This window comes from Cicer arietinum, chromosome 7, assembly GCF_000331145.2.
Source record: "Cicer arietinum cultivar CDC Frontier isolate Library 1 chromosome 7, Cicar.CDCFrontier_v2.0, whole genome shotgun sequence".
NCBI classification, from domain to species: Eukaryota; Viridiplantae; Streptophyta; class Magnoliopsida; order Fabales; family Fabaceae; genus Cicer; species Cicer arietinum.
In genome coordinates this window covers 3,616,476-3,640,663 of record NC_021166.2, presented here as the reverse complement: position 1 = coordinate 3,640,663, position 24,188 = coordinate 3,616,476, and the positions used below count along the sequence as shown (strand labels likewise).

The 24,188-nt window shown below is 32.5% G+C and overlaps 2 protein-coding genes and 1 long non-coding RNA gene across 9 annotated transcripts in view; 2 read left to right on the top strand and 1 right to left on the bottom strand.

The window, feature by feature from the left end:
* The first annotated feature begins 1,949 nt into the window (after nucleotides 1–1,949).
* LOC101498656 (conserved oligomeric Golgi complex subunit 3) lies at nucleotides 1,950–15,524 on the top strand. 2 transcript variants are annotated; one of them, XM_004507991.4, is made up of 25 exons: nucleotides 1,953–2,119; nucleotides 2,328–2,411; nucleotides 2,517–2,624; nucleotides 2,720–2,764; nucleotides 2,850–2,924; nucleotides 3,033–3,128; nucleotides 3,551–3,628; nucleotides 4,419–4,504; nucleotides 4,583–4,649; nucleotides 4,785–4,847; nucleotides 4,959–5,060; nucleotides 5,224–5,328; nucleotides 5,430–5,522; nucleotides 6,900–6,988; nucleotides 7,569–7,788; nucleotides 8,505–8,591; nucleotides 9,232–9,348; nucleotides 9,444–9,476; nucleotides 11,412–11,498; nucleotides 11,582–11,644; nucleotides 12,753–12,869; nucleotides 13,646–13,738; nucleotides 14,054–14,179; nucleotides 14,563–14,663; nucleotides 15,085–15,524. In XM_004507991.4, the coding sequence occupies exons 1-25, from the start codon at nucleotides 2,036–2,038 to the stop codon at nucleotides 15,212–15,214; spliced, it is 2,349 nt and encodes a 782-aa protein (XP_004508048.1). In that variant the 5' UTR covers nucleotides 1,953–2,035; the 3' UTR covers nucleotides 15,215–15,524. The 2 variants fall into 2 exon arrangements, with proteins under 2 accessions (XP_012573420.1, XP_004508048.1); XM_012717966.3 differs by lacking the exons at nucleotides 14,563–14,663; nucleotides 15,085–15,524 and adding an exon at nucleotides 14,249–14,544 and having other exon boundaries at nucleotides 1,950–2,119.
* Nucleotides 15,525–18,250: 2,726 nt separating this feature from the next.
* Nucleotides 18,251–19,729, top strand: LOC113787701 (uncharacterized). Its single transcript, XR_003474220.2, has 2 exons — nucleotides 18,251–18,506; nucleotides 18,956–19,729. It is a non-coding gene; the product is annotated as an uncharacterized lncRNA (long non-coding RNA).
* Nucleotides 19,730–19,975: 246 nt separating this feature from the next.
* Nucleotides 19,976–24,188, bottom strand: part of LOC101497117 (1-phosphatidylinositol-3-phosphate 5-kinase FAB1A) — a 10,786-nt gene continuing 6,573 nt past the window's right edge. For 5 of the 6 annotated variants that reach the window (XM_073363748.1, XM_004507987.4, XM_004507986.4 and 2 more), the window contains exons 9-12: nucleotides 24,011–24,184; nucleotides 22,232–23,749; nucleotides 21,359–21,625; nucleotides 19,976–20,699 (exon numbers count right to left, since the gene is read on the bottom strand). In XM_073363748.1, the coding sequence (XP_073219849.1) occupies nucleotides 20,394–20,699; nucleotides 21,359–21,625; nucleotides 22,232–23,749; nucleotides 24,011–24,184 (2,265 nt within the window). In that variant the 3' untranslated portion in view covers nucleotides 19,976–20,393. The remainder of the gene's footprint in view (nucleotides 20,700–21,358; nucleotides 21,626–22,231; nucleotides 23,750–24,010; nucleotides 24,185–24,188) is intronic. The other variant, XM_004507989.4, reaches the window with a different exon arrangement.

Genomic DNA, 24,188 nt, shown 5'->3' with positions numbered 1-24,188 from the left:
CCAATCTCTAATACCGAGTGCACACCTAGAGGGTCTATAATCCTACTTTTCAAGTATTCGTTTATATGATAGATGCTCTAAAGAAAAAAAAAACAGTCATCTGCAAGCAAAAGGTGTGAAATAATTAGGACATTTCAACACACTTTGACTCCATGGAGATAACCACGACTTTTTCGTCTTTTTTACTGTTGAAAGCTCTTCAACATATAAGATGAACAAATACGGCGACAATGGATACCCTTGTTAGAGGCCTCTTCATGGGGTAATAGGACCAACACAATCATTATTCACTATGATATTGTACTCTACTGACTCGACACAAAGTATAATCCAATTCACCCACTGATTTGCAAAATCCAAACCAGCACCTCTCGAAGGTAACTCTAATCAATGCAGTCATAAGTTTTGTTGATATCCAATTTCAATGCGACGTCGCCAACTCTACTACGAGTCTTGGTTTTCATGTGATGAACAATTTCAAGTGTTGTCATTGCATTGTCAAGTATGGACCTATTAAGCACAAAAGCTTATTGATTATTAGATACACATTTATGCAGAACATGTTTTAATATGTTTGCAAGAACCTTTGTCACAATCTTATAAATCATATTACAAAGAGCTATAGGCCGCCAATCTTTCACAGTCTTCTGTTCGTCGCCTTTTGGGATCAGAGCTATATTGGTAATGTTTGGTGTACTAGGAAATACACCAATTAAAAGCCAAACACAATATTATTGAAAATTTTCACTACCACACAAAGACAAAAAAATAAAAATAAAATATTGGGTTCAAACCATCAGGGCTCAGACACTTATATGTCTTAATAGAAAAAACGACTTCTTTGAATTCTTATATGTAAAAGAGAGAAATCAACTTATCATCATATTTTGCATCAATAACATGTGAAAGAGCATTCAAAACTAGAGCATGAACGTTTTGTGTGTTATGGTAGAAAATAGTAAAATAGTCTCTAGCAACACGACATAACTCACTATGTTCGATGTGCCGATTCTCATCATCATCCTCAAGAAAAATAATTCGATTTATCTTGCGTCTAGATGTGGCAGGCGCATGAAAAAAAAATATAGTGTTCAAATATTTTTCCTTCAACCTGAATGATTTTGGTCGTTGTCGCCAAAAAGTGTCTACTTTAACTAGCAATATAGTAATTTGCTTCCTCAAATAAGTAAACATTTTTGCATTTGTGTTGCTGGCTAACTGACGCTTTCTTTCCAGGGCTTTCCGACATTGTACAATTCTTTGACAAAATTTATGATAATTGATTCTACCTCAAGTCGCCGTATCATTTGCACAAATTTATAGTTTTGCAAGAAAATAAGAATATGAGTTAGAAACCCACTATCATCGAACAAAATCATCAAATTAAGGTTCAATAACCATTCATTTTTGAATTTAAAAGTATGAGAATTCGAATGGGTTGGTGTTGTTCCCACACGTCGCAGTAACAAAGAGTAATGATCTGAAATCTAAAATATTAGATTTTTTAAACATAATTTAAATGTTTAAGTGATATCATGTATATTTAAACTCAAACAAATATAATTATTATGTTTAGTGAATAAATAATATATTATGACATTTTGTTATATTCATTAATTATCTAGCAAACTTAAATAATCACACATTAAAATTGTTAACTATCTAAATTGTGGTGAAAATTGTATCCGACTATATGTCAAAAATATAATTTACTAGTATGTTTTAATAAATTTAAAAACATTAACAATTAGTTAATAAAAAACACATTAAAATTGTTAACTATCTAAATTGTGGTGAAAATTGTATCCAACTATATGTCAAAAATATAATTTACTAGTATGTTTTAATAAATTTTGAAAACATTAACAATTAGTTAATAAAAAACATATTAATAAATAATTAACGATAATTATATTGAGAAGCGAAACGCTGCGTTTGGTTCTGTACAGAAAGTCGGAGCTTAGCAACCAGTTATGTAAGGAAACAAGCAGAGAACGGAAGAAGAAGAAGAAGAAGCAGAAAAGAGTGAGGAAAAATGGGAAGCAGAGGTCCACCTCAAACCCTTCCTAATTCCGCTGCCATTTCAAGAGGATACAACTTCGCTTCCACTTGGGAACAGGTTCTCAATTCTCTCTTTCCTTTACCCTCCATTTCCTAGATCTCGCTTTTTCTACCTGCATTTCCATTCAATTATCTCATCTTAATCCAAAATTTTCGAATACATATAATTAATTCACGTTCCGAATTGGATCGTATCAGATCAGATCTACGTTCTTATTTTCTTTGATTTGATTTAATATATTTTTGAACTAATTCGTGTTTTGCAGAATGCTCCTTTAACCGAGCAACAACAAAACTCGATTATATCACTTTCTCATGCTGTTTCTGAACGACCGTTGCCTCTTAAATTGGTAAGCAATTTTATTTGTGCTACTGTTGTCGTTTTACTACATTTAGTTTAATTCACATTCTCTTGAAATGAAATGTTATTCATGTTTATGATTATGAATTTGTAGGCTCAAGAGAATGCATCGGTGCAAGATAATGTGTTGTCTGTTACAACTGAGGATAGTTCTTTTGATGATTCTGGTGCTATTAAAACTGTTATGGTTAATACCAATCAGGCATGTTGTTTGTTTACACAATTTGATTTGTGGATATTGGTGCTTGGCGTGTGTTTTTATGTAATTAGTTTGTTTTTGTTTTTAATTTATTGCAGTTCTACAAATGGTTTTTGGATCTTGAATCTGCAATGAAATCAGAGGTTAGTGATGTTCTGTTTTTACAGGAATGTTTCGTGCTTTGTATGTTTTGATTGTGGGATTCTTGAACTTATTCTTCAATTGTAGACAGAAGAGAAATACCAACATTATGTGAGCACTCTAACGGAGCGGATTCAAACATGTGATGATATTCTCCAACAGGTCAATTTTCTATCTGGTTATTCCGGGTTAGTTGTAGCTATCTGATTTGGTGACTATTTGATTTATTTCTCATTCTATTTTGCATTTGGATTTGTTGATTTCATGCAGGTCGATGACACCTTGGACTTATTCAATGAACTACAGTTGCAGCATCAGGCAGTAGCCACAAAGACTAAGACGCTGCATGATGCATGTGATAGACTGGTGTGGTTTTGTTACTTATCATCTTAATCTCATTTTTCATTTACTTTTTAGTTTATTTTTTTGCTTTTCCGAGAATGATTGTGAAAGTGACTGGGTAATGGTTGCCCTTTGAATGCAATCTCTTTTTCAATTATTAGCTGCCCACATTGAATAGGTTTATGTATATGCAGAACTAGTAAATTAAACTAAATTAAATTAAAAACAGTTAATGGTAGCGGAGATTCTAGGTTGCTTTACTGCATTTCCCTTTCTGCAAACTGCGAAAATAAGTATAATCGAGTTACATGCAATGCATTTTGTTGGATCTGTTATTTGTATTTGGAAGTTGAAAATATATGATCTTATTGTTTTGTCACACAATGACTTGGGTTTCTTCTTCAGCTGAAATTATGGATTTGCTAACCTGTTTGTTCCTATTACAGGTACAGGAGAAGCAAAGACTGATTGACTTTGCCGAAGCACTTCGTAGTAAACTCAATTACTTTGATGAACTGGAGAATGTAAGGTTTGACTGCTGGCTTGACTGGATCTTTTTCTTACGTCTAATGTCCATCTTGTTTTTTAGTTATCTAATCTAATACTATTTGACTTTTAAATAATGTGAACATGCTAATTGAAAATAAGACGTCAACATGTAAATAGGACCAACTAAGTTTATATGCTCCCAATACCTTATAATATCTGACATTGAAAGGTGTCTTTCTGATAGACATCAGGATAATGCAACAATGAGTGACAAGATTAGTCATTTCCTTTGGAACGTGTAATCAAAGAATCATCATCTTCTAAAGTTTCCCGACATTGTGAAATAAGTTTCAATTGTCATGCTTGGGTTTTTGTTGACAAAATCAAGTCAAGACTTGCATTAAAGTGATGCTTTTTTACATTATAATGAATTAGGTTTTGTGATATGTCAAAAATATTATTATGAACGTCAGAGAGGTTTTTCGTTAACTCTATTGCATATGAAATTTCTATTACCATACATGATTTAAATTTGTATTCCGTTGCTTCAATTACACCCTTTCATTACTAGTGTATTAAATTTTTTTTTGGTGCGTGAACATTATTACACCAGTCGCTTAACTGATTTAATTATCACGTCTTCGGTGTTCCTGTAACTAAAAAATATTTGTTGCCGCTGCTTTAATCTTTCAAACTCAGCATGCTTCTTCTAGTGGATAGATAAGGTTTTTGTTTTATTCAGAAGTTGTGAATGTAATGTGAAAACTCCACATAGTCATTAATTTATAGATGATGTATGCGGTTTCTTTATATTCTTCTCTACAGGTTGCTACCAATTTTTATTCTCCAAATATGAATGTTGGAAACGAAAACTTTCTCCCACTTCTCAAAAGGCTTGATGAATGCATCTCGTGAGTAACAAACCACTTTCATTTTTGTACTTTGTAATTGAACAATTGTATTTATTGACATTTGGATTCTTATTATAGATATGTTGAAAGCAATCCACAGTATGCAGAATCCAGTGTTTACTTGCTTAAATTTCGTCAACTTCAGGTATATAAATTTTACTACTCGGAATTGCCGAGCAATTATAGCTAAAAAAAAAATCTGTCTATGGCCTTAGACGTATGATAGCTCATGTTTGATAAATATTTAACACATACTAATTTGGAATAGTTGTATTTTTAGTCTCGAGCACTGGGCATGATGCGTTCTCATGTACTGTCCGTTCTTAAAGGTGCCTCTTCTCAGGTGAAATTAATTTAAGAGGTTATTTGGATAAGATATGTTGTATGTATTCTTCAAGGATATATAGTTTTGAAATTCTATGGTAAAGTAATTTGGAAGGTACCCGTATATCAGGTCCAGGAAGCAATTCGTGGAAGTGGGGGTGACAAAACATCTATCTCCGAGGGAGTAGAGGCATCTGTAATATATGTTCGCTTTAAGGCAGCAGCAAGTGAGGTAAGTGTCTCCTCTTTATTTGAAATGAATCTTTAGATTTGAAGGTTTATTACTGACCAGAGAGCAAAATCATGAAGGTCATCTTTAATGAATGAATAAGCTTTTCAGCACAAGATCTCTACCTGTCCTCTGCACATCTGATTATGAACTGTAACTTTTGCAGCTTAAACCACTGCTTGAAGAAATTGAAAGCAGGTCTTCAAGGAAAGAATATGGTCAAATCCTTGTAGAATGCCACAGATTATACTGTGAGCAACGCCTCTCTTTGGTGAGATGATACAAGCTTGGTCGTTATATTGTTTGTATTAGTTTTTCAATATTGTTATTGAAATAACTGACTGCATGATTCTTTGTTTTTTTTCCATGAAGATAAGAAGCATAGTTCAGCGGCGAATATCTGAATTTTCCAAGAAAGAGTCCTTGCCATCATTGACCAGATCAGGATGTGCATATCTCATACAGGTAGTGTTATTTTTAACAATGTGATGCTAAATAATAGCTTTTGGCCATCGGTGCCTATTTTATTCATTAGAATAAAGGCAAATTTCACTCTGATGTTTTAAGAGATTTGGTTGGTTGGCTTTAAAGCTTTCAAATTTATATCTATTTTTCTTTTTGGTATGTATTTATAAACTAGGACCCTGATATAAAAAATATTTTAATTTGTTACTATAAATTTTCAAAACTTGGACGAACCCAATTTTTTCTATGTATTATTGAAATTCATTGATTTTTTTCTTAGTCCGGGATTTTTTCACTAGAGATGCGGCAATGATAACACCAACCAAGCCTTATATGTCATTTAACGGGGTCAACTATGTGAATAAAAGTGATGTCATTGAGCTATATTAAATATCAATTTTTAAAACCATTTAGAGCAAGCCATTTTTGGTTGTTTTGTATTATGTTTTTTTTACGTCTTCTACCCTATTTGATTTGGACTATCTTTCATTTGACCTTTTGTTATTGGTATTTCTCTCAAGTGGTGGACTAACAAAAGTTCCTTTTCCTTTTTCTCCTTGAGGTTTATTAAAATGTCCATACTTATAGAAGTATACTAACATTTAGTTTTATCTTCGAAAATGTTACACAGTGCTTACTGTCTCACATTTTAGTTAATAGTTTATATTAATAATTAATATTTCTGTTTTAAATTTAATTTATACAGAAATTCTTAATTGTTAAAAGTCCTCCAAATAATGAATTGATTATGTTTTGTTTGATAAATAAAATAGGTATAAGAAAACATAGAATCCTTTTCAGCATTGGGACCCATAGACTCTTCAGACTTTAAATTTCAGCAATTAACGTGTTAAATTATTTGTTTATCTTTGTTTTCAGCTAACCATTCTATCTTTGATTGCTTTAATTGATTTCCAAAACTGAAAGGTGTGAGGTTTATTAGCTGTTGCCCCAAGGTTGAAGGGGTCAACGGTGTTTGGTTTATTTGTCCTCTCCATATTGCATTATCATACAAAACATACCAATTTTCAAGTTTCATCAGTGAAATAAATGTGATTCTTGTAATTGTTCTATTTTTTATGCTGAATGTGAACTTTGAAATTGTTTTACTTGCTTCATATCTTTATGGTGGAAACTCTTCGGGCTTGCTTGATTGTGTTTATTTTTAGTTTTTTAAATCTGTTTTCCAAAATAGCTCTTAAAATTGTTTTTTAAAACAAGTATTATCTGTTTGGTTTTATGGTTCTAAAAACAAAAAAAGTAAGAAACTGTTTTGTAAAACAACCTAATCAAACAAGTTTTTAATTTTTTAAAAACTGAACAGTTTTTGAAAATAGTATTCAAACAGGCCCTTATTCACTGTAATTTGAATTGCAGGTCTGTCAACTTGAACACCAGTTGTTTGATCATTTTTTCCCAGCTTCTTCGAAAGATGTTTCGAGTTTATCTCCATTAATGGATCCTCTGTAAGTTTGTATCCTTGTTACATAAGCACACTCGGTTTATTTTTATTTGAGCAGAAAAAATTTAGGAAAGGGAAAAGAAATACACAGGAAAATAATCAATCCTGCTAGAATATTTTCAAAGGAAAATATTACATAAGAAAAAAATGAACAACAGAGAAAGGTTCTATATTCAAGATTTCCAGTAATTCGTTTCCTCCCTCGTAATACCTTTGAAGTCAGAACTCACTATTTGTATAGCTAAGGGATATGCAAAGGAGCTTTCACATTGTGATAGTAGACAATTAGACACGTAGCTTGATTTTTGTTTGGAGAAGGTGCAGCCTGTAATAGTCTTTTTGCAGGTCCTAAGTAAATAGAATCTTTTGGGAGTATGTTTGGAAATATTACAGGCATGTATAATATGTGTCCAAATACAGTTTGTGTTTAACAAGGGAAGTAAAGTAGCATTAGAATAGTGTTGTTGTACACCTTATTATAAGTCTCTTTCTCATTATTTGTTTTTATCATTCAGTGTGAATGCTATTCTTTAAAATATGTATAGTGTCTGCTACCCTCATGATTTGATCCATTTTACATGCAGGTCAACATATTTATATGATACACTGCGCCCCAAACTAGTTCATGAAACAAATATAGATTTTCTTTGTGAACTCGTTGATATACTTAAAATGGAAGTCCTGGGGGAGCAACATAGTAGAAAGAGTGAATCACTAGCTGGTCTTCGTCCTACGTTTGAGAGAATTTTAGCAGATGTTCACGAGCGGTTGACTTTTCGTGCTCGGACTCATATACGGGATGAGGTAGGTTTCTTATCATTTTTTTTTTGTTTATTATACTTTATATTGTTCTTGTTGAAGATATATTTGTTTGTGGAATTTTTGTCCTTCCGATTGTTTGTTCTCCACTTCATTACTAACAGGAAAGAAAACTAAAAGTGACCAATAAGTGTAGAATTGTGTCAGCTTGTTCATTATTTCTTATACTCAAATTTGGTGTTTCAATTTTTTCTCTTTTCAAGAAAGAATTTGGATTATCGTCGGGCTGATTAAAAGACTGAGCCACTTGGTATTTTTGCTAAAAATGAACAATTTGGTAATCTTGATATTATACATAATACAAGATTATTTGTGTGCATGTGCTTGTTTTGTAAACAATGGTGCTCTAAATCTTTGAGTATCACTATCTCAAAAATATCGCTCGTCTTTGTTAACCTAGTTGGGCTTTTGTTATCATGTCTTGATTTAGTGATTCAACGAGGTATATGAATATAAGTAAATTACCATGTACAACATGAGACCATAATGTGTATTAGTCACGATGTGGTTGTCGATGAATTAGAGAAATGTTTCCAATGTTAAGAAACATGCTGAAGTAAATGTACTTTTTATTTTCTATGGCTTGTTGAAACTTTTTGACCCACTCTATATATCTCTTGACGTGGTTTTTATAATAATAATTTAAATTTCTCTTCTTATACATTGGATACTTGAAACCTTTTTACTGGATCTTTTTCCAGATAGCGAACTACATGCCGACTTCTGAAGACTTGGACTACCCTGAAAAGCTGAAGAGATCAGCTGAAAGCACATCTGAGATCAATCCTGTAAATTGCTGAATTGTCTTTCCCCTCAATTGCTTGTTTTGTCTTCTATGTAGTTCAGCACTGAAAGCTTCTAAAAAATGATTATTGCATGCTGGTTTTCTTCCATTTGTGCTCACTAGCCTTTGTAAATTTAGTTTGTGGTGTTTGTTGCTACACTAGATTTAGTTGCTTGTTTTGTGAACTTTGTCACAACTATAGGTTGATTCTTCTATGCTGTCTTTGATTGTTTTATGTTTCAAATATTACTACTTAGCTTATGCAATGTAGAAATATGATTCTCAAAGAATGTTCAAATATTGTCGATACCCTCTGGTTTTGCCCCAAAATTCCCTTCGAGAGGGTTTGTTAGATATTGATTCAGATGTGGACTCATTAATGAATATGCCATGTGCTTGTTGCATGCACAGAGCTGTTTGTGTGATGTAGCTTATTCTGGTTTCTCTTTGTACAAGTGGAAATTACAATATAATATATATCTGTTTTGTGATAATTGTTTGATGTTTTCGTTGTCACTTTTAAACAATGTTGTCGAATGGCGGTCATGGCGCTGCCATTCCGCCATGGCATGGCGGATTTTTGGACAACTGATAAATATTTGTTTTCTACTTTTTGTAATTTGCTATCTGCTCTAAATTTGTAGGTTGATGACAACCCAGATACATTTAAGACATGGTATCCGCCCCTGGAAAAAACCCTTTCATGTCTCTCAAAGTTGTATCGATGTTTAGAGTCAGAAGTTTTCACAGGTTTAGCACAGGTATTAAAGGCTGTATTTAAATATTTTTAGTTTCTTGCCCTGTATTCCCTTTCTTTGAATATTTATTAACAACCAGCTTTCGTTATTTCAATCAGGAAGCAGTGGAAGTTTGCTCAACATCTATTCAGGTAAAGCAAAAATCAATTATCTTGTCTATAAAATATGATTGTGATGTATCAATGCAATATAAATATTGTCGAGGAAGGAAATTCTGATTTTCTGTATTGAGGCATGTTATCTTTTTAATTTTGATAAAAGAAATTTAATTAGAGATAAAAAAGAAACAGGGTGCAAAGATGGAGGAGGGTAAGAAATCGTTGGGCCAGATAAAGAAAACCAAATCATAAGTATAGAATAAAACAGTCCTATAAAACTGATCAGCGTAAAAAAGAGATATCCTAAAGAATGATCTCCTGAAATAGTATATGTGCTGTAAGTCTGAATATCAAAGAGAGTCTCATATATACTACTCCCTCCGTCTCATAATGAATGTCACTTTAGCAAGAACGTTTTGTCTCAAAATGAATGTCATTCTTAATTTTTAATGCAACTTTAATTATTTTTTTCAATTGTACTCTTCAATTATTACTATGTACACTATTTCCAAAGCATTAATTGTACTTTGCATTTATGATAGTAGAAAACACACTAATAAGTTAAGAAGGATAATTTGGTTAAATAACTATTCTCTTTCTTTTATTTTTAGTCATTTCTTAATATGCGTAAAAATGAGCAAATGTGACTCATTGTGAGACGAAGAAAGTATCTATCACAAAGCATATTTAGAGAAGATACTCCCTCAAAGAAACGAGCATTTCGTTCCAACCACAAAATCATGTAAACAACACACATTGCCACAATTTTTATTCTTCTTTTTTACTACCAAACTCTGGATGGTGAACTTGAAGAGACTGATTCAATAAATGCCAATTCTCTCTAGAAATGCTAAAAAGCTTATTCCAAAGATAACTCACGGGCTATTGTCATTGTGGAAGAAATGAGGCAAGGTCTCTGACTCAGAACTGCACAAGACACACATGTCAGAATAGAGCTTTACTAGGGAAGTCAAACCTGCAACATATCATTAGTTTTAATTCTATTGAGTGTTGTTGTTTAAACTAAATATTTGACCATAGAAGGAGGTTTAGATATCCAAATTGGGACATGCTATCCCTTTTATGATATAAAAGGAAATTTCATTAAGGAACCAAGGATGAGTACATAGTTGTAGGGTGAGACATCCTCACAGGAAATTTGCAAAAAGAAGTCACCTAAAAACTAAGATTGAATCATGTAACAAGGCATGCTCATCTCTTAGCATGCCTAACAAATAAATGTATATTCCAAACGTTTTCTAGATTTCCAATGGAAATTCTAGCATTCCTTCCCGGTCAAATACAAGCACTTTCATTTGCTTTTCATGGTCCTATGCCACCGTGTTTCACGGTTTTTTCTTAGTTTTTCGATCTAGTTCAGTGGATAACATGGCTGCGCTGCAGCTCACTCAAGAATGGGATGGCAGTCGTCCACCCTGCAGCGAGACAGAGATGATTAAGTTACGGATAGAATATGGCAATGGCAACAACATGTAGGAGAAGATTATAGGTGGAGCAATCGATCTGTCAAGGCTAACATATTTACAATTCCATAGTTAATCATCAAGTGACAATCAAACAGAGGTGTGATAACAGGACATAGCTCTTTCAGACTGTGGCCGTTCAGTCCATGGTCCAATAAATGATCCATGAAAGGCCAAGAGAACTTTCAGAGAATATTGACTTCTTTAGACCCAATTCTCACAAAAATCCCAAAATGTTTATTCCAGAGAAAATTTGCAGCAGAACAAAACAAATCAAAAACAGATGAGCGTCGATTTCTGAGCTAGAATTACACATTTCACACATATTGCGAAACAAAGCAGTGAGAGATCTGTGCTCTTGTGGGGCATGTTACCTCTTTGATGTGGATTATTTAAAACTTGACAACTTTCCTACATTCTGATGTGCTTCAAGGTCCTAATATTGGCTTGGTTTCTGATTGCTGCTTCCTCTTATCTGCCACAGAAAGCAAGCAAATTAATTGGAAAGAGATCATCACAAATGGATGGACAGCTCTTCCTTATAAAGCATCTTCTGAATTTGAGGGAGCAGGTATTCCTTGTGTATTTGACTTAAGTTTTTGAACTATTTAGTAGATTTTATATAATTTGTAAATAATATTTTTGGTCTTCCAGATTGCACCCTTCAATATTGAATTTTCAGTCACACAAAAGGAGCTTGATTTTTCCCATTTACTGGTTAGTGTCTCTTAGCCTTATAATATGCTGTGACCTGGTACCATTGTCTGTTAGACTGTTGCCGTTTGTTAGAAAAAGAAAGAACTTGGCCAATAGTGCCAAATAAGAACCATGTGATTTGTTGTCGGTTCACTATGCATAATTAAACTTCATTATAAGCACATAACTATAGTTAATGTTTATGACACTGAGATGTTGCTTCTTGTATGGCCAGTTTATTGCAATTTTACCTGTGACTGGAACCATTGATTAAATGCACTACTTACAATGAGAAAAGTACTCTATTTTTCTTAAAAAAAAAACATTTATAAAATGGATAATGATGTAGACCGGGGCAAGTGTAAGGTATCCTTAAAGGCTGAAAAAGGATTAAAACAACAGTACAAAAGAAAACTAAATAGACTGGGGATGCAGTACTAGGATGGCTCATTCCCTTTGCAAAATGGATGACCTCCAACCAAAATTTTATTGGGAAGGAGCTTCTTATTCTTAAAGATTATTAGGATTTGTTCTAGTAAGAGAAACAGAGCCACCACCGATAAATATTGTGAAACAGATGAAATACACTAGTCAAATTACCAATGATCTAATAACAAACTAAAAAAAACCTATATTTTAATCCATTTGATTACCATATCCTTGTGTATATTATGTTAAACTTCTATGTGGATGCTGTTTTCTAATCATGGAATTTGCCTGTTAATTTTTGTCATGACAGTGATTGAATGTTTGACTTTGGTGATTTAAAACTAATACTACTCTGATCACTATTATAAGCAAAAAAAATGCATCAAATCTTGGTCACTATTATAAGCAAAAGTTAACTACTTTTGAATCATTTAATGCTGTTATTCTTAATATATCCTTCATTTAATTCAAAAATATTTAACGCGTGTTGTTAAATATTTGACATTAAAAAGGGACAAGCTAGTAAATTTGACACACTGACTTATGTTTTTCATGAAATCTAGAAATTAAATTGCACTTAACTAAATTTCTTGATAATAGTGAAAGTAGTTTTTTTTTTTGGCTTATAATTGAGTAGAGGGAGCATATCATACCAAATGAATGTCTAATTGTACTCATGATTATACGAAATATGGCTCAGGATCATCTAAGGAGACTTCTAAGAGGTCAAGCCTCACTATTTGACTGGTCTAGGTCAACTTCATTGGCGAGGACATTGTCTCCAAGAGTTCTGGAAAATCAAATTGACACCAAGAAGGTTTGTGATTTGTGGAATTAACATGGTTTGAAATGACTTCTAAAGTCTTGTTGATATTTTGGTTGGGCATTGCTAATTTGTCAATATCTTATGTGAAATTAAATAAGAAACCTGGACAAGACACCTGTCAAAGTGGAAGAGTTTAGAATATCTTTTTTGGATTTAGTCCATGTAAATAAGTTTTACTTTCATAATAATTTGATTTTTTGTGCAATGTGCATCTATATTCAGTCATCCAATATGCTTTTAGTCTCCATACATAGTCTATATATACCTTTATTAAGTGATTGGAGAGTTATTAAAATGGAATATGTCAGGAACCCAGGAATTGGATTCCACAAGAATTGGATTCCAAAGAAAGAAACACTTTTTATTAAGAAATAGGAAAGACTAGTAGAGAAATCACTCCTCCAAGGATTTCCCCTTCACAATGGGAGTTATTAATTACTCTATTCAGTATTCAAATGATACCCATTTCTAGCTCCATAACTCACTATTTATACAGTATAAGCCTAACTAAACAAATAACTAACTTTATTTACTAATTCTCCTAATCTATATCCTAACATAATATGTGGAATTAAAGGAAAATGTGAACCAATAAATAAAATAAATCAAGTATTAGCACCATATTGACCACTCTTCACTACCCATTTAGTGTCCAAATCATATCCAAAAAAAATTGTTTTGCAATTTTTCTTTAATCATAGAAATTCTCGTTGTGTATTCAAATTTCGACCATTATCTAATGCTTTTTGACATATATTTTCTTTCAGGAACTGGAAAAAAGCCTTAAAGTCACTTGTGAGGAGTTCATCATGTCAGTTACTAAGCTAGTTGTGGATCCTTTGCTCTCATTTGTTACAAAGGTGTGTCTATAAACAGGTTATATATTTATTTGCTCCCTGATAAACTGAAAACAGGTTCATGGCTTTAAAGTAAAGGCACTTGTAATTATAAATTTAATACTGGTCTAGTATAGAAATTTGTCATCTGCACGATGCCAAAATCTCATGTCATAATCTTGCATCTATTATTTTTCATATCTTACTCAAACAATCTATCCTTGTAACTTTTGCTATTATTTTGGTAATTAAACGGCTTCTAGGTAACACTTTCTATGCTTAACTATTTTTATTACCAAAAAACACAAACTTTTTACCAGATTTTCCTTTATTTTGTAGGTTACTGCAGTGAAAGTTTCATTATCTATGGGTGGCCATAATCAAAAGCTAGAGTCAGTTATGGCCAAACCTCTAAAGGATCAGGCTTTTGCTACTCCAGATAAGGTGGCCGAACTTGTTCAGAAGGTAGGTTATTACTCATTGGAATTGTGTATATCATTATTCATTCATTGAACAACATGAGAAGTTTTCTAGGAAACGTGTGTGTGAACAAAACAAGCTGAAAAAGACATGTGTGCATCTGTGGGAACACTTATCAATTCTGAAAGCTGCCTGAAACGCTACTGCCGAAGCCCAAAAGTTGTATTGTTTGTCACTTGCCATAAGCTCATCTACATCCATGATTTCACATATAAATGAAAACACAAGTTGAAAAAGAAAGAAACAACTCCACTGTGTTATTTTGATTTGTGAACTCTCTTTAATTATGACATTCATCTATGGACAATTGATTTTTTTAATCCCTTTCTTTATCATGCTTAATTGATGTTCTCATGTTTAATGAATAGGTCATGACTGCTATTCAGGAGCAACTGCCATTGGTGATAGCTAAGATGAAGCTCTATTTACAGAATTCATCAACAAGAACAATACTTTTCAAACCAATAAAGTAAGTTTATATGCAAAGATGACAAATTTAGAACATAGTCCCAATAACTCATTCTGTTGCACATTCTTGTCGTTCCAGCTTCTTTACAAAGATGATTTCCAATCATGTCCCTTATGCAGTTTGAATCTCTTAAATTTTGTCAGAACCTGGTCGTTTCATCTTACCATTGGCTCTTGTATCTCTTAGAATAATTAATTGCAAGATTCTAAAATATGAACACAGTGGCAGTTCAACTTAAGAGATCTTTTATCATAAGATGTCAGTTAATAGGATGGTGATCTGTTGTGAATTGATGCTATGTTAGTTAAGACCCAACTGCTTAATTTTGGTTTGCATTATATCTAGTCTTGGTTTCAGAATGTTATTTTTCAAGCTATGCAGAATCTTACTAGTCAATTGCTTTTTTCACGTGTTCGTGCAGGACTAATATTATTGAAGCCCATATCCAAGTACAATCCCTTCTACAATCCGAATACACAAGTGAAGAGATTCAGATTATTAATCTGAAATCCGTACAGGATCTGCAAACTGAGCTTGATAATTTTCTCTAATCTGTATGTAAAGGTCTTTGAATAACTTGATATCCATTTTTTTTCCGAACAGGAGGATATTTGAACAAACAGGCATAAGTCACGTCATTACATTACATCCTAGATAAATTTGTAGAATTATCAGTGAGAGATGGCAGAGTTGTGGTTTTGCCGCTTATGATCTGTGTCTTTTTTTCTTTTATAACTTTGGTGAATATCTTAATCTGTGTACATTCCTACCGTATATTCATCCAGCCTTACGCTGGTAATTTTTGTTAAGAGAAACAGTTGGATCTATGGTTAAAACGTGGATGATCGATTATTTGTTTTATGTTCTTAATGCGGTGACAATTAAATATGTTCTTTAATTCTTCATGATCCACCTATTTTGATTGTTTGTAATAAACATAAAAATCAATCAAAGAGACTCCATGAAGAGAATAATGATATTCAATTTTCTCTTCTATTTTAACTGACAACTGAAAGTGACCAGTAACAAGCAGAATTTTTTTTTCCTGCATTATATATTTCTCATTGCTGCAACAATTGTGCAGATAATATGATGATGAAGTTAGAAAGGATTTTTAGTAAAAAAAGTTATACTATATGATGATGCATGTAAAGATGTAACGTGCAATTAGGTGGAGATGGATCTGTGATTAACAAGTGGTTGGTCGATTATTTGTTTTCTGTTCTTAATGCGGTGACAATTAAATATGCTCTTTAACTTATCATGATCTACCTATTCTGATTGTTTGTATTAACATAGAAAGCAATCAAAGGGACATTATGAAGAGAATAATGATATTCACTTTTCTCTTCTATTTTAACTGACAACTGAAAGTGATTGGTAACAAGCAGATCTTTTTTTCTTACATTATATATTTCTAATTACTGCAACGATTGCAGAAAATTGATGAAGTTAGAACAGATTTTTAGTGAAAAAAAGTTATACTATATGATGATGTGACGTGCAATGACGTAGAGATACGTGGTAACACGTGGATGAACGATTATTTGCTTTATGTTCTTAGTGTGATGACAATTAAATATGTTCTTTAATTCCTCATGATCCACCTATTTTGATTGTTTGTAATAAACATATAAATCAATCAAAGAGACTTTATGAAGAGAATAGTGATTTTCAATTTTCTCTTCTATTTTAATGATAACTGAAAGTGACTGGTAACAAGCAGATTCCTTTTTTTGTTTCCCTGCATTATATATTTTTCATTGCTGCAACAATTGCAGAAAATATGATAATGAAGTTAGAACATATTTTTAGAAGAAAAAAAAAATATATATATTATATGATGATGCATGTGAAGATGTGACGTGCAATTACGTGGAGATGGATATGTGGTTAACACGTGGATGATCGATTATTTGCTTTATGTTGTTAGCGCGGTGACAGTTAAATACGCTCTTTAACTCATCATGATCCACCTATTCTAATTGTTTGTAATAAACATAGAAAGCAATCAAATAGACATTATGAAGAGAATAATGATATTCAATTTTCTCTTTTATTTCAACTGAACAAGCAGATTCATTTTTTCTTTCTATATTTTATATTTCTCATTGCTGCAACAATTGCAGAAAATATGATGATGAAGTTAGAAAAAATTTATAATAAAAAAAATCATACTATATGATGATGCATGTGGTATTATGACGTGAAATTATTTGGAGGTATATTACTATTCACCAACTAAGAGCATGAAGAGTTAATGTGGAGTTGATGTGATTCACAGGAATATGAGTGAAATTTCTATCTTAACACAATGTACTACTAGTACTGATTATATCTATAATAGTAATGGTGTCGAAGAAAACAAAAGCAAACAAAAATCAATTTTCACAACTCCCCATTTCCCACTTCCCCAAGTTGGAATCTAAAATCAATTTAAATTTTTTGTATTTTCTATTTATTTATTTTATTTTTTAATGGAAAATATTATCGTATTTGTCAAGGCAAATGTAAATCTTTTATTAACATATTTTGGGATATTGAAATAGTGATATAAACTTGACATTTACAATAATCGTCTTTACAAGGTACTTTAATAAACAATTATATTAGTTTTTCTCTCAACAAACTACACTTGTTACAAATAATATCAAAAAATGATATCTCCGGTTAACAAGAATTTCACTTAACTGCTTGAATTCTAAGAGGAACAGTTAATTAGAGACGTTTACAACAGCTTTTAAGTTCATATAGAAAACATATTAGTGAAACTCAACCATCCACTTTATACCACTACGAAGTCCCAAAACTTCAACATGTACCACGACCTGCACAAAGGTTAAAACACCTAGCCATTACGTTAGGCCTCGAGACAAAATTAAATTTTTTACTTAATAAAAGACCTAAAAAAAATTATATTTAATTATAGTTTTAGTCTCTTATTTTAAAAATTGATTAGACCATCATTCTTATTTTTAACTACAAAATAGTGATATAACATAATTAAAATAACGTTAATGTAGAATTATTAAGACCCATGAAATTACAATAAAATATTATAAAACTTTGCATTCAACTTGATAAATTTTTCGTTGTTGTAATGTAATTAATAACATATGAATAATTAATATATTTAGATGGTTTTATATTATAAAATTGTATGTGAGATTATTTAAAATATATTAAATTGTTATTTTTAATTTTAATAATACAAGGGAGGAATCAAAACTATCGATTATTAAAATAAGAGGATCAATTTGTGAATTCGTGAAAATAAAGGATTAAAACTGCAATTAAGTCAAACAATTATTTAAAACTTTAAAAAACTTCATATTCTAATATTTTTTTAACATAAACTACTAAAATATTTCTAAAATTAATATTTTCATAATAAATATTAAATTAATTCATTATAAATTAACAATATAAATTATATGAAAATGATTATATTGAATAGATAAATAATTTTATATTCTAAAATTTCTAAAAAAATAAATTTTTTATAAAAAATTAATAATTTTATTAAAATAATATTATAAACTATGGAATGTCTCATATTAAGATAAATGTTCGTGAGTTGCCATAAACTCATCTACATCCATGATGTTGAAAAAGAAAGAAACAACTCCACAGTGTTATCTTGATTTGTGAACTCTCTTTAATTATGACATTCATCTATGGACAATTGAGTTTTTTAATCCCTTTCTTTATCATGCTTAATTGATGTTCTCATGTTCTCATGTTTAATGCTATTCAGGAGCAACTGCCAGTGGTGATAGCTAAGATGAAGCTCTATTTACAGAATTCATCAACAAGAACAATACTTTTCAAACCAATAATAAAGTAAGTTTACTAGTCAATTGCTTTTTTCACGTGTTCGTGGAGGACTAATATTATTGAAGCCCATACACAAGTACAATCCGAATACACAAGTATAGAATGTATTTAATACAATCAACTCTTAAAAAATAAATTTGAAATGTGTATAGGATAGATAGATGTTTGTATTTGTTGTATAGATTCCTTCCAAGTATTTAATTCTAATAAACATGGGATACATTCAATACAATTATTTCTCTTTGATTTTTATGACATAGTAATATATATTTATGGTTCTTAGATGTTATATTGGGTCTAATAAAATGGTGAGGATAGAATGTAGTATTAAAAAATAAACTACCGAAAAAACTGAACATGACGTAAATAGCCATATAAATTGATGAATGTTTATTAGAATTAAAACTATTTGTTTTCTCTATCTTGATTCTCCTTAATTATCTCCACTGTAATAGCTGGTGAATGCACATGTGATGAAGAAGATATGAACAAATCGAAAGCTCTAGGTTACAAGTTAGTGGCTTTAGCATCAATACTAATTCCAAGTGCAATCGGGGTTTGTATTCCACTTCTGATACCTGAAAAAGATGTGTTTTTTATAATCAAAACTTTTTCAGGTGTTATATTATATACCGGTTTCATTCATGTGTTTCCAGATGCTTTTGAAAATCTTACCTTTTCATATATGTTTAGAGGTGATTTTCCATTCACCGGTTTTGTCGCTATGTGAACCGCCATGGAAACTCTTATGGTGCCACCGCTTATTTTCAGAAACATTATTCTAAAAGAGCAGAAAATACCCTACTCTTATGTAGAGATTGGAATTGGTTTAGGAATCAGCAGATGAGAACAGTCCAACTGCCCTTATTATTGAAGGAATCTTCAATGCAGCTTCAGCTATGGCCCTTGTTGATCTTCTTGCAGCTGATTTTATGAATCCAGCGATGCAAAAGAGTGATATTATTAGACTAGGATGCAATTTATCCCTTCTATTAGGAGAAGGTTGTATGTCTACTATAGCCAAATGGGCTTAGGTGTTTGAATATTTATTTTTAGTTTAGTTTTTCATTTAAATTTGTGGATGATTTCCAAATATGCCTATAACAATAGACCAATTGTCGGGAGTGTATGAATACACCACATTCAACTTCAAATTGGTTCCTGTTTATCAATTTTAGCATTTTGGTCTGAGCTATTTGGGAGTCTATAAATGAGTGCATCTTTTCTAAGTCTAAGCTGTGTTATTTTGGATCACATTATGGTATTATCTTCAAAGTGCCTTTATCATTGTATTTGAAGGGTATATAGACCCATTCAAATTGCTATGTCGAATGTGTCAAAATATCATTTCTTTAGAAGAATTAGATGTTCAAATATCTATTTACAGCATAATAAAACAAGTAACAATTTAAGTACCTAAAATGATGAATAAACAGTGTTAACCAAAAAAAAATATTCATGGTTCACAAGCAACGAAAAAGAAAAGCTGTGTGCATACAAAAAGCCACCAGAAAATCATGATTTTTATGTAAATCACAATTTGAAGACAAGAGTTTGTAGAAAGCAAAAGATTAAATAGACTATAAAAATTGAGGGAACAAAATAAAAACAATTCACTGTACAGTTTAGCCTTGATAGACATGATCCAGCATACCCTTTCAAACATTCTCTGGTCATTGGAAGTGCACCTATACCATGTTTTGTCTAAGGAACACAAATTTACACCTGCATTTGTGAGATAATAAAATGCAGCAAACATATATTGAGGGTATAATGAAAAAAAGAACAGACATAGGGTGGAGAATCCCATGTCAATGAAAGCTGTAATCTTTATCTTAACATTTACAAAATATAAACTTTGAACATTATCAAACAAACGGGCCCCACCCCACCTCATGAATTTTCATCACAAAGGTCAGTTTGGGACTCACTGGTTTGTAAACTTGGAGGAGACCATTGATCTGGCACCATAAGAAAATATAAGCTCATCGCTTTCCGGAATCGTTTCTTGTACTGCTGTGGCGATATAACAGTTGGAGAAGTATTCTTGGGTCCACCAAGGATGCCGGAGGTCTTCACCCAAGTTTCAAGGTGCTTGTCCCATGTATATTGTCTCATAAAATCAATGATGCCTAAAACTAGCTCATGCTTTTCTTCGTCCACGCCAACCAGCAACGAGTAGTCCATCACATATATTGACTGCAATATGCCCACAATATTATATTACCTAAAGAAAATATAATTACTGGAAGTTGCTTCTGTAAGAATTACACAAGACATGAGTTCAATTAAAATAAACATGTGAGTAACAGATCTAGGAATAAAACATAAATGAATGGTTAGGATTAGGTTTAATTACAACAATCTTTTTTTTGTAAACCAGTGTATTTTCCGTGCGCAATTATAGAGACTAATCTCCAAAGGTAACTGAGATCCATTTAAGGGGTTGATCTCTCTCAAAATATGTTTTTTAATACTTACTGGTCAGAGATCAAACTCCCAACCAAATGGTTAAGCAACTCAAGAATCTGCCCTTTGTGTCACACCATGTTGGTACAACAATCTTTACTATGTATTTATGTTTGTATGATCAAAATTAAGTTCTCATACTCTCACTAAATAAATCCTACATATATGATGACCAAACCTGATAATCAAAAAAATGTGATGGCCAAACCAGTTTTAGCTATTCTTTGTTCTCATTTGACAGCCAAAAATATAAATAGAGGTGCAAGTTTTCCTTTATAATAGCATCGCAATCAAAGCAAAAAAAGGTAAAGGAAATTGATTGCAGGAAAACCTATGAAGGTACATTTACGGTAAAAAACATGAAAATTAAGAAGGGTAATCAGACTTACAGCAAGGAATGCAGTATCATTCCACACGGCCCTCTCAAGAAGCCGCTTTGCCTTGTTCCCAACAAATATTGGAGAGGTTGGCATAGCTTCAATGAGATTCTGATCCAGCAGAACTTTATTGTTCCCACTTGTATCTGGATTATACCTTGATCGAGAAGAACCTTTGAGGTCATAAAGCCGTCTAATGTTACGCCGATAAAGAAGATTTTCCATAACCAAAACATCCATTTTTGTTTCCTTCCCTCCTTTGAGGTGTTTTGATGTTACCTTCAAGGAAAACAAAGACACGTTCAATCCAAATCTATGATGAAACCATTTATTGATTGCGTAATTATGTTTGTTCATGTGAAAGTTTTTAAAATATAGAATGGAGCAAGAATCTGGAAAAAAATTGATAATCCAATGATCCAGAAACTGCCACTGAATATTTCCATCACAGACTGACATATATATTAAATATGAAATAAAGCATATTCAATCCAGGATATACTAGTCTAAAACCGACTTCAATAAAATATATACTAGTTTTAAACTAGTGATGTCACATTGTGTCTATAGCAGAACTATAGCACTATAGCGTAGCAGAATTTAAACAAATTGTTATTGTTCCACGATAGCTATTTAGTATAAAGTGTTGTTTAATAGCAGCTATAGCAGCGCTATAACACTGTAGCAGAATTCAAACAAACTGCTATCTTCCAAGATTGACAACACTGTCTTAAACCTAAGCTAATAAATACATCAATGGGGAAGGGCAGACACGGTGACTTAGTTACTCCATCACTATGATTTGATTTTAAATGCTAGAAATAGATAAATCCGTAAAAAAAATTATATGCCATCAGAACATAAGTTAATTTAACAAAAAAGCACCTGATAAATGCCCAAGATCTTTGCTAGGCAAGTTGGGCTCCCTGTACTGATTGACTCGGATAAATATTTAAAATAAGCTGGTGCAAACTTGATAAATGACTCAAGCTCTGTCTTTGTAACCTGCTTAACAATAAATCTATCATCCAAAGTTTTTGCAAAGAACACATTGCTCTTTCCTCCCTGAGCCCCCCACTTCTTACAACGACTAAGGGGCCGCACAAAATCTAGCTCAGAAGGGCAACAAGTTCTTCTTAGAGCCTCAAATCTCTTTGCATAGTAGCAAGTTACAGTATATTTCACTTTTCCAAGGGAGCTATCATCATTAAAAGAAACCCTTGCATGAAAATCCTTTGAGTACTGGAGTGCATCTGCAACCAGTGAACTCCGAGACCCAGAAGTGGATAACATGCTCTCATCAGAAGATCCAACACTTCTGTAGCTATTAGTAATAGTCTCATCAAAAGAATTGAGAGAAAGTAGGCTTGTTGAATCGAATAGTGGCAATGAAACCGAACTTTCTAAATTGTCTTTAGGTCTATCGGATTCTGACATCTGGATATGATAATCTTTCGATACAAGCACATGCGCTATAACACTAGTCGGCTCATCATCATAGACCGGCACTATGGTATCATTAATGCCAGCAGGCAGAAACAGTCTAGCCCCAGTCTGACGGTCCAACTCTCGAAATGATAAAACATGGACAAAGTTGTAATCAACAAGCTTCTGCATATTGAATGCAGATGTTTTGTTGAATGAACACAAGTTAGCGAAAGGCATCCCAGTCCATCTATTATCAAGTCCTTTGGAATGTGATTTAGAGTCATGAGTGTATCCTGTTTCAACCCCACCAGTGTCGGCAGTATAATTATCAAGATTGGATTTTGCAGTAACTACTGCTGTAGGTGAATGAACTGTCATAGCCGCTGCATCTGGAGCTCGAACACCATTTTCTTTGTATAATATATTTGTGGTGTGAGTTTCACCAGTCCATGCTGCATCAAGGGTATCAGATAAATTAGCCATGGTAGAAGATCCCCCATCAGACGAAGTCCTTCGTACAACTCCTCCAAACTCCGAACAGTTTGATTTATCGTTGATATTTGCACCAACAGATAGAGAAAGATCAAACTTACCATGATCTGTGTCTTTACCGTTGTCCTCACCTTTGATCATTTCACCAGATTTGTTAAGGTGGCTAGTGTTTTCCAAAAGAAAGATTCCATCAGATTTTGTTTCCAAAAGAAAGGAATCAGAACTGCTATGACCTCTTGCTGGCCTAGTGGACACATCTGTCTCAACGACCTTTTCCCTAGAACCAATCAATTTATCTCTCTGATAGGAGTTCCTTGAATCTTCTGAAAGTGTAATTTTATTTAGATTGGATGCATATATCAGGCGCTGGTCCCATACATAAGAAAGAATAAGGATATGCCTGCGCAATTTACAGAGCTCTAGAATATCAACCATGAGTACACCAGCTTTGGCCTCTTTATGCAGAATTTTTTTTAACAAGTCCTATGTATTCAACATTACAAAAAGGAAAACAAGAATTAATGTGAAATCACCTCTTAGTCAAGCAAGTAAAATCAACAAAATTTAAATGAACCCAATTTCTTTATCAATTAAATCTGGTAAGTGGAGGGCTACAAAGAACGAGAATGTACTCGAAAAATTTAATCTTATTCATTTGGAAACTCTTTTTTAGGAAGAAGAGAGGAGGGATCAAGAGAGTAGTTGAAGAAGGGGCAATGAATCTCAATGTCTCAAACCACCTACCTCGGATTCTTCTTTCTCTTTCTGCAGCATTCCTTTAAGTTCAGCAATCAGATGCTTAAAGTCTGCCACTGTATTTCCACCCTTCTGCGGCAGAGGACCTGAAAACTTCTCCGAAATTTGATGTAGAACGCTGCTGACTTCACTAAACAGTATTTCATTCTTGTTATGTACCTGCTGA